At 41.6% G+C, this 10,845-nt stretch overlaps 1 protein-coding gene across 1 annotated transcript in view; it reads right to left on the bottom strand.

Annotated features, from left to right (window-relative positions):
- Positions 1-1,447: 1,447 nt before the first annotated feature.
- The window catches only part of LOC115141954 (chloride channel protein 2-like), a 167,447-nt gene continuing 158,049 nt past the window's right edge, over positions 1,448-10,845 (bottom strand). Inside the window, 2 exon segments of the mRNA XM_029681382.2 lie at positions 1,448-4,411; positions 9,248-9,334. Of these exon segments, the coding sequence (XP_029537242.2) occupies positions 4,202-4,411; positions 9,248-9,334 (297 nt within the window). The 3' untranslated portion in view covers positions 1,448-4,201.

Genomic DNA, 10,845 nt, shown 5'->3' with positions numbered 1-10,845 from the left:
GTTCCAAGGACTAGCACCACCACTGTCAAGAACTAGCACCGGCACCACCACAATACAAATGGCTTGTATGCCAATAAACTACAGAAGATAGGTAAAAAAAAAAAAAAAGAAACGTTTTGTTTTGTACCATTTTCTCTCCATCATTAACACACATACTCTGTTTCTCTCACACACAGACAGACATGAATAATTGAAATCTCTAACAGGATTGGGCAGTGTTAGATCTCATCTCAGATTGCAGTGTTGAGTGTTGGTCAGATTACAGGGATTACAGATTACACGGTGACATAATTCAGAACAAAAAGGCATCAGAGACGGGACTGTTCTCTCATCTGGAACAGCAGGGACGGGGCAGTTTAAAACACACCCTACTCTACAGCACAGCTGTCTGGAACACAGACGCTAGGCTCCACAGGGAGAGAGGTATACTTTTCACACCGTAACAAATTAACCCATGTAGCTATAATTAAGCATTTATCTGCCCATTTCAGTACAGATGGCATTTCACTCAGAAAAACAGATTTTTTTAAACAACAAACACAGTCCAGAGGGAAAGAATGAGAGAGTGATAGAAAAACAGAAAGAGAAAAAAAACAGTTGCTGTTCTACAGCTTCTGGGAGGAGAGGGGGGATGAGAGAAAAAGAGGAGGGGTGAGGTCAAATAAGATTCCAGACTCCCATTTGTTAAAAATTTCTTTATTCATCCCTGATATAAAAACAAATTGTGAAAAATAGCACTGGACTTGTTAAACTCTGGCTGGTTTGACCCCAGTGAGTTTCCATAGTGGGCCTATAACACATCATACAGTCCAGAGTCAGACAGACAGTACAAGCAGCAGAATCCAGAAATGGCCTGGGACCAAACAGACAGTGTGTGTCATAACATACATATTGTTTAACATTTTTCAATTTCTTTACAAAAATAAGGTTCTTGCATTCATGTCAAGTCATATATTAAAATCTGGTTAGAAAGTGAGATGAACAATCATTATTGCACAAGTTGATTACCTAATCTTTCAAATTGAAATAATTAAAAAACTAACAAATCAGATTCTTCTATTTTGATTAATACCTATTAATAAATATGCGCCTGCCCTAAAATATCTATCTTGTAGTAAATGATGCCATAGAGAACAGAAAAGGAAATAAGGATAGAATGACTTCAGAGAAACGCAAAATAATGAAAAACCCATCTGAAAAATACAAACACCAAAGCAAATGAAACGTGCATTTTCTCTGGTCCCTTTGGCAAGCTTGGGGACTGACAACGGAGAGTTGTCATGGTTGCACACTGTAATTGCACACTCTACTGACACATCGTGTATATATACATATGCAGGGACATGGGTAGTCATTTCTATCCCTTAAAAACTCATTTGCAGAGAAAACCTATCCTACCCCTGTTACCATGCAGGGGCCAGGATGATGTAGGCACTTGTGAAATGACAATGTCATACAGACCACCGAGAACACCCATGGGTCCTTTAAACATTCTATAAACGTTGGTTAAATGTTCCTGTTACCTCAGGTAGTGGGTCTCATTCTGCTAGCGTTATAGTGTTACTTCCATTATACAAATGACATACATGAACATTGTAGAAATGTTGGGTACATGCTGCAAGGCTGGAAAAACATTCAACATTGGACCTTTTTATAACAATCAGACAGGGAAGAGCAATACGCAACAAACACTAAAAAGGAGTTGCAGGAAGTTGCAGTTGCATAGATAGCAATGTAGATCAATTTGATTTTAAATTAACAATCATGTATTACAGCAATGATGTTAACTATGTTAAATCTGTAAACGTATAGCAAAGTCTTAAATCCACACATTCCCCAAAAAGCCCATCTCCTTTTCCAAAATAAGCCATGATTAAAGCTCATTGTATGAATGAATGCAAATCAAACCTAGATCAAAACTAATGCAATGAGAAAAGATGCAAAATAAGTGAGAATAAAAACATTCAACAAAATAGCCATCAGCATATTGACATTGTCCATTAAAATGATATACACCCAGGGTTACACTTAGAAAGTAACCTATCCAACCCTGTATACACAACAGTATATTTATCATATATTCTGTTGGTCATAGTTCTATCAATATGAAAACACAGCCTTCAACATGCACTCTTTCACGCAAAGCCATGCTGTCACTCAAGGTGTGTGAGTGTGTCTCTCTGCATGTGAGGATGGGCATGTCAGTCTGTGAAAATGGTAGTGTGCGTGTGTGTGTATGTGTGTGTGTCCTTTATTCAATGTGGCAATGAGTAAGGAGTCTGAATGTGTATAACCACAGTTAGATACTCTGAGCTTGCGTATGTGAGCAGAAATGATGATATTGCTGGGTGAAAACAGTAAATCCAAATAACAACCATTGCAGGTGGAAAGAGTGTTTGACACAGGAAGTGACTCTGCTCAGTCCTTTTCAGAGGCATCAGGCCTTTCAGTGCAAACATTACAAAGGAGGGAGGAAGAAAGCCTCAAAATGACCCCTGCCTGTTAATCAATCAGTGAGAGAGAGAGAGGGAATGAGCGAGTGAGAGACTGAAAGAAAACGAGTAGTGGCCATACTTACTTTTTTTTTTTTTTTTTACCGACAATTCAATAAGGGAGTGTATGTGATCTGATTGGAAGCTGCACACTGGACTTGTGCAGTATGGAGCTTATGTCACCAATGGTGGGGATGTGAAGTTGGCCAACCAGAAAGCTACCCTAGATTCTATTGAAGAAAACTCCCTAACACAGCAGATTAGATAACAGAAAATGCTTTCATTCTTCCATTCACTCTCCATCTTCCCCCTCTCCTTCTTCCTCTCCTCCTCTCCCTAGCCCAACATACTCAGTCAGGCTTATTAAGAGCCACATCTAGAGAAAGCCCTCTTCTCTTGGACTGGCTCTTATTAAAACCTGTGTGTGTTTGAGGCAGTGTTTTCTTAAAGGAGTGCACAGCATGTGTGTTGAAGCATGCTGAGAGGTAAATGTTAACACATGCTTTCACCATTCTACAGAATACCTACATACATACTGTACATCTGTTTGCATAGAGTAGACTATTCTCTCACCCAGACTAAAGCACTAATGTAACACAGAACATAATAGGGGTAGAGGGAGAGGACTGAAAGAAAGAGTGGTGAAGACATCTCCCAATGTGAGACCAGAACAGTATGTGGTTCTCTCTACAGAGGCAAGGTGAAAAAAAAGAAGACATTTTATTAGTGACATACATACACACCAGATAGTTGCAGGGAAATGTGTTGTTTTACCGGGTCAGCCATAGTAGTACGGCACGCCTGGAGCAAATTAGGGTTAAGTGTTGCTCAAAGATACAGACTTTTCACCTTGTTGCCTCGGGTATTCGAACCAGCGACCTTTCGGTTACTGGCCCAATGCTCTAACCACTAGGTTACTTATTTCCAGTTCCAGGTCACTAAAACAGATGGGAACAAACTAGAACACTGCTGAAATGATAAGACTGAAATGTGTCTGATAAGAAGATTCAAATCACAAAGGAATTAAAGCAGGTGGTTGGTTTCGCTACTTTCTGTGTGTAAATACATACCAACCAATGCGTCCATGCACTCAATACATACACTCACATCCATACCGGTACACAAGTCTATCTTCTTGTCACTGTTGAACCGTCTGCATATGGAAGACTGGTCAGACAGAAACGTTTACAGGTCCACAAAATGCAAACAAACTGAACATTTCCTCACCAATACCAAAGAAAAAAAAGAAAATGCAATCCCTTTTACAGTCAAAACACATTCTATACATTTTGTTCTGACAAACTTTGTTAAGCAGTGACACCTTAACTCCTCTCCCCTCCCTAACACACAGATCTATTCTGTTGTGGCCCCCCCCCAAGCCTAGTGGAGAGCAGGGTCCAGTCTGTGGTGAGTCAATCCCTCCTCCATAAGAGCTGAGTAAGTGTAGGGCCCAAAGGCCAACCAGGAGGAGGGGTAAAGGAGAGAGGGATGGAGAGGAAGGCAAGGAGAGGAAGAAGAGGAAGCGAGAACTCTATATTCCAGAATTAAATATTGATCCAAGCTATGAGGTTGCAGCATCGGTAGTGGTTTTTAAGTGGGGGGGGGGGGGGGTCAACGCTCATCCTACTCCTCGGTAATATACCAGTCTACATGAACCTGTCCCAATCCCCATCCAATATACCTCTCCCAAAAATCTGTCCCCATCCCCCTCACTGGGACTTCTCGTCAGAGTCGGAGGCCAGGTGCTCCCGGGGGAGGGACATGGATTTGTGACGGTCCCACAGCTTGTGGAGCTCTGTGGCTTCGTTCTCGCTATTGTTGCTGCTGCTGCCGCTGGTGCCACTGTCCCGGAAACTGGACAGAGGGGGGCGCACTTTCACCCCCTTCACTGCCACAGAGCCCTCAATGGCCTTCCGCAGCTACAGAGATTATACAGGAAGAATCAGTCAACAAAGGCCAAGAGACTTTCCCAATCCAAAACAGACCACTAGCCTGAACACTTTGACACGTAGGGACTACGGGTCACAGTTATGGAGTACCAGTCAATTTGGGATTGAAAATAATTAAGGCTTTGTATCAGAGAGGACAGTTGGGTTAAATGCGGAAGACACATTTCAGTCGAAGGCATTCAGTTGAACAACTGACTAGGTTTCCCCCTTTTGTGTAGACCAAAGCAGAATGGTGAGGTTTAACCATGGCAATATTACAGGTGATAATATAGGGCGTGTGGATCTGCTACCATGGTAATAAAGTAGTCTTGGGCCATATACCGGGGTATTTGGAAATGGCTACGGGATGTTTTTTCAATACAGTCAATACCGTTGAAACTATTTATTTGAAGTAATACTTTTTTTTCTTCATATTTCTAGTTACTTGTTAAGTAAATACCTGCAGTCAACTTATGCAATATGTTAAGAGATAACGATTGCGTTTCTCATTTCACCGGTCACAGTTTTTAATTATGAAGCTTACCGGTTGTTCCGTTTACTTTACGAGTGCACAACGACAAGAGTCAATCTCTGCTGTGCAACATGCACCAGATGATCTAGTTGCAGTAGGGAATTCACAACTAAATGTTTGTCAGCTAGATATCTTATAAATATGAAGTGTCTAAAACGTGCTAAATGCTCTGCAGTTGTGCACTTGGTTTGCTAATTTAGTAGCTAGTTAGCTTTCTAGCTAGTGGTTAGCTTCTTCCAAAATCAAGCTTCCCAAATACAACAGGTGTAGAACTTACTGTGAAATGCTTACTTTACAAACCCTTAACCAACAAATCAGTTAAGAAAATATAAAAGTAACACAATAGAATAATAATAATAATGAGACTATATACAGGGGGTACCGGTACCGAGTCAATGTGCGGGGATACAGGTTAGTTGAAGTAATTTGTACATGAGGGCAGGGGTAAAGTGACCATGCATACATAATAAACAGCGAGTAGCAGCAGTGTAAAAACAAAGAAGGGGGGGTGTCAATGGAAATAGTCTGGTTGGCCATTTGATTAATTGTTCAGCAGTCTTGCCCTGCGGAAGCAGAGAGAACAGTCTATGACTTGGGGGACCTGAGTCTTTGACAATTTTTTGGGCCTTCCTCTGACACAGGTTAGTATATATAGTACCAGTCAAACGTTTGGACACAACTTCTCATTCAAAGGTTTTTCTTAATTTTGACTATTTTCTACATTGTAGAATAATAGTGAAGACATCAAAACAATGAAATAACACATATGGAATCATGTAGTAACCAAAAAAGTGTTAAACAAATCAAAATACATTTTATATTTGAGTTTCAATAAAAGTAGCCACCCTTTGCCTTGATGACAGCTTTGCACACTCTTGGCATTCTCTCAACCAGCTTCATGAGGTAGTCACCTGGAACACATTTAAATTAACAGGTGTGCCTTGTTAAAAGTTCATTTGTGGAATTTCTTTCCTCAATGCGTTCAGCCTGGTACGGCAATTGCTCGGCCTCTGACCGCAAGGCACTACAAAGGGTAGTCCGTACGGCCCAGTACATCACTGGGGCTAAGCTGCCTGCCATCCAGGACCTCTACACCAGGCGGTGTCAGAGGAAGGCCCTAAAAATTGTCAGACCCCAGCCATAGACTGTTCTCTTTACTACAGCATGGAAAGCAGTACCGGAGTGCCAAGTCTAGGACAAAAAGGCTTCTCAACAGTTTTTACCCCCAAGACATAAGACTCCTGAACAGGTCATCAAATGACTATTTGCATTGTGCCCCCTCCACCCAAACCCCTCTTTTACACTGCTGCTACTCTCTGTTTATCATATATGCATAGTCACTTTACCCATATCTACATGTACATACTACCTCAATCAGACTAACCAGTGTCTGTATGTAGCCTTGCAACTTTTATAGCCTCGCTACTGTCTTTTTACTGTTGTTTTTATTTCTTTACTTACCCATTGTTCACCTAATACCTTTTTTGCACTATTGGTTAGAGCCTGTAAGTAAGCATTTCACTGTAAGGTCGACACCTGTTGTATTCAGTGCACGTGACAAATAAACTTTGATTTGATTTGTGTGGTTCCCACCGTGAAGCATGGAGGAGGTGGTGTGATGGTGATTTGCTGGTGACACTTGTTAGTGATTTATTTAGAATTCAAGGCACACTTAACCAGCATGGCTACCACAGCATTCTGCAGCGATACGCCATCCCATCTGGTTTGTGCTTAGTGGGACTATAATTTGTTTTACAACAGGACAGCCCTGTGTAAGGGCTATTTGACTAAGAAGGAGTAGGTGTCTCCAACATTTTGACTGGTACTGTAGGTCCTACATGGCAGGAAGCTTGGTCCCAGTGATGTACACACTACCCTCTGTAGCACCTTACGGTCAGATGCCGAGCAGTTGCCATACCAGGCGATGATGCAACCGGTCAGGATGCTATCGGTAGTGCAGCTGTAGAACTTTGAGGATCTGGGTACCCATGCCATGTCTCCTGAGGGGGGAAAAACTTTGCCGTACCCTCTTCACAACTTTCCTGATGTGTTTGAACCATGTTAGGTTGTTGGTGATGTGGACACCAAGGAACTCTCGACCCGCTCCACTACAGTCCTGTCGATGTGAATGGGGGCCCTCCTTTTCCTGTAGTCCACAATCTTCTCCTTTGATGCTCTTTGTTCTTTGCAGTCTAATATGTGTTTGGTCTGTGCAGCAAAATCTGAATAGCATATTTTTGATACTAGAATAACCTTATGGGCTGGGTTGTCTGTCCTGCAAATACTTTAGGTCAGAGACTAAAGTATTTGTTAGCATTTAGTTAGCATTCTCTATGGGATTTGACATGTACTTGTTAGCATTTCTAACCTTCGGATTACAAAAGCTCAGTGTGGTTCGAAAATTGCTCCCCTTGTGTTTAGTGCAGGTATTACTGAATATCCTGGTATTGCACAAGGTCAGTATGAAGATATGACAATATGCATACTGCCCAAGCCTATAATAAAGTAAAAATGACCACATTTTATGGTTATGGAAGTCAACATTTATCACCCCTAACAATAGCCCTGATCAGATGTCATGCCACACACTCCATCCCTATCCTTCCCCAACCATGACAGACGTCTGGCCAACAGCTGTTTCTAAACACACACAAACACAGCCTCCCCTGTATATCTAGTTATTAGGAGGTATAAGGAGAGCTGAGCTACAGCAGTACTGTGTGACAGAGAAAGTACTGCTGCATTTGACCCTGCTGGTCATCGATGAACATTTGAACATCTTGAAGAACAATCTGGCCTTAAATGGCCATGTACTCTTATAATCACCACCCGACACAGCCAGAAGAGAACTGGCCACCCCTCAGAGCCTGGTTCCTCCTCCTTTCTAGGTTCCTGTCTTTCTAGGGAGCTTTTCCTAGCCACTGTGCTTCTACATCTGCATTGCTTGCTGTTTGGGGTTTTAGGCTGGGTTTCTGTACAGCACTTTGTGACATCTGCTGATGTAAAAATTGCTTCATAAATACATTTGATTGATTGATTGAAGAAGCAAGGCGAGGAGACGAGGCAAGGAGAAGCTCGTCTCACTGCTGTTTTTGTCTGCTTGTCTAACAGCAAACAAAAGGCCTAAATGTCAGCCAGTGGAACAACACTGTGCTTAGCAACAATCTCCTGTTTCCTAGCCAATTTACAAAGACTGCGTGCTTCTGCCTGTTTTGTTTGTGAAGAGAGAGCAAGAGAGAAATAACAAGAGACAGTGAGAGGAGAGACTGCAAGGAACATTAACCAGTAATTCGTCTTGCTGTCTGTCACCAATTGAAGGGCCGGAAAGAGCAGAGCTCATTAATGCTGACTGTGTGTGATGGTGGTGACCATTCCCTTTGAGTCAGTCAACTTCGGTACAACACAAAGTCACAAGGACAATGAAATCTGTCAGGGTCAGGATTCCATTTTCTCACAGTATTTTGTACCGACGTTGAATGAAAAGAGAACGTAAAGTTATGACTATAACTACTGTTCCCTGAAGGAGGGAAACGAGGTACAGCACCTGTTTGTCCCCACACCACATGTTCCTGGGCGTTGAATGAAAAGAGAAAGTAACATTATGACTATAACTACTGTTCCCTGAAGGAGGGAAACGAGGTACAGCACCTGTTTGTCCCCACACCACATGTTCCTGGGCGTTGAATGAAAAGAGAACGTAACATTATGACTATAACTGTTTGTCCCCACACATGTTCCTGGGCGTTGAATGAAAAGAGAACGTAACATTATGACTATAACTACTGTTCCCTGAAGGAGGGAAACGAGGTACAGCACCTGTTTGTCCCCACACCACATGTTCCTGGGCGTTGAATGAAAAGAGAACGTAACATTATGACTATAACTACTGTTCCCTGAAGGAGGGAAACGAGGTACAGCACCTGTTTGTCCCCACACCACATGTTCCTGGGCTCGGTGAAAAGCAGTATTAAATTGAAGGAATGAATCCGAGCCTCACGCTTATCACCTGTGGAAGGCGGGGCTTTCATTGGCCTTCTCAGGCCTGATTTTAGTTCATTCAACCAAAGTTGCAAGAGAGCGAATCCCCCATAGTATGTTGTACTGATATTTCCCTCCTTCAGTGAACAGTAGTTACAGTCATAACGGCATGATATGCTGATGATTGTGACAGTGAGAAAGATGACGATGATGGAGAGGTCTATGACAATGGTGGCTGTTGTGATGTTGTAATCAATGATGATGATGGGACAGTGACATGTTGATGTGCACAATCCCAGGTGATCTGTGTCACTCACCTCTTTGAGGGACACCACTCCGATGAGTCGTCCAATGCTGGTGACGTAGGCATGGTCCAACCCCAGCAGAGAAAAGATGGTGTGGGTCTGGGGACAAGAGAACAATACACTTAGAACCCACATCCAGAACAGAACCAACTGCTAGAACACTTAGAACCAATATATAGAACAGCTAGAACTGTTAGAATCAATATCTAGAACTCTTAGAAAGAACATTTAGAATACTTGGAACGAACACCTTAAACTGGTAGAACCAACATCTAGAACACAACCAACCATATATTTCCTTTTGACACTCCTTTATAGACATGGCATCCTGTGAAAATCTTAGAGAAGCTATTAAACTACAGCACTTAGTGCATTAGAACAGTCAGCTCAGTGGTCACTGGAGAGCTGAATGGTGTACAAGCTCCTTCCTCATTCAACTAATGAAGTAAATCAGCAAGTCATCAAAAGTAATCACCTTGATTAGCCTAATCGGGTGTTTGAGCACCACTGAGCTAGATTGTTGTGAAAGGTACAACATCCCTACTGATACTGTAAGCTGCTAGAACCTCAAGTGAACCACACAGACAGCAGCTTGAGCCTAAACCCAAATCACAGGAAATAGAATAACCTTGTTGTTATTTCAATATTTAATGCAATAGGAGTTAACCATTACAATGTTCCAGGAAACAAACACATAAAACAGCATGGAATACACGTTACCCAGACTGATAGATGCAAGAGAACAAACATGAATGTTCATAAGTCTCTCTCACACAAACACACACAGACAAGCTGGGATAAAAATGAATATGGCAATAAATTGACTGAATTGATGCAATAACGATAAATATGACAATGTGCCCACAGTGAAAATAAAATATCCTTTAAAAAAGGTCCAATGCATCAGTTTTTTTTCTGGGTAACAATTAGGTATCTTACTGTGATTGTTTTCAATTTTTAAAAAAAAAAAAGAAACAAAAATTGCTTCTGAGCAAAGAGCAATTTATCAAGTTTTGCTAGGAATGTTTGGGAATTGGGAGGGGAAAACTGACCCGTTGCTGTTAATGGCAGAGGTTTTGAAACGTTTTCACTAGGCAGGACGAAACTCCATCCCACCAAAACAGGCTGAAATTTCAAGGGGTCTTTTCGGAAAATATTACTCCTACCTCATAGTTTGTACAGTATATGTATACATACAGTACCGGTCAAATGTGTGGACACATCTACTCATTCAAGGGTTGGTCTTTATAATTACTATTTTCTACATTGTAGAATAATAGTAAAGACATCAAAACTATGAAATAACACATATCATGTAGTATCATGTAGTAACCAAAAAATATTTGATATATTTGAGATTCTTCAAAGTAGCAACCCTTTGCCTTGATGACAGCTTTGCACACTCTTGGCATTCTCTCAACCAGCTTCATGAGGAATGCTTTTCCAAAGGTCTTGAAGGAGTTCCCACATATGCTGAGCACTTACGGTGGGAACCAAATATGCAGAGATCATCAGTTCACCTACTCTGTGTCTCACAAAGACACGGCGGTTGTAACCAAAAATCTCTCATTTGGACTCATTAGACAAAGGAAAGATTTCCACCGGTCTAA

Source organism: Oncorhynchus nerka, linkage group LG14, assembly GCF_034236695.1.
Source record: "Oncorhynchus nerka isolate Pitt River linkage group LG14, Oner_Uvic_2.0, whole genome shotgun sequence".
Classification (NCBI taxonomy): Eukaryota; Metazoa; Chordata; class Actinopteri; order Salmoniformes; family Salmonidae; genus Oncorhynchus; species Oncorhynchus nerka.
This window is presented reverse-complemented; position numbering and strand designations above follow the sequence as displayed.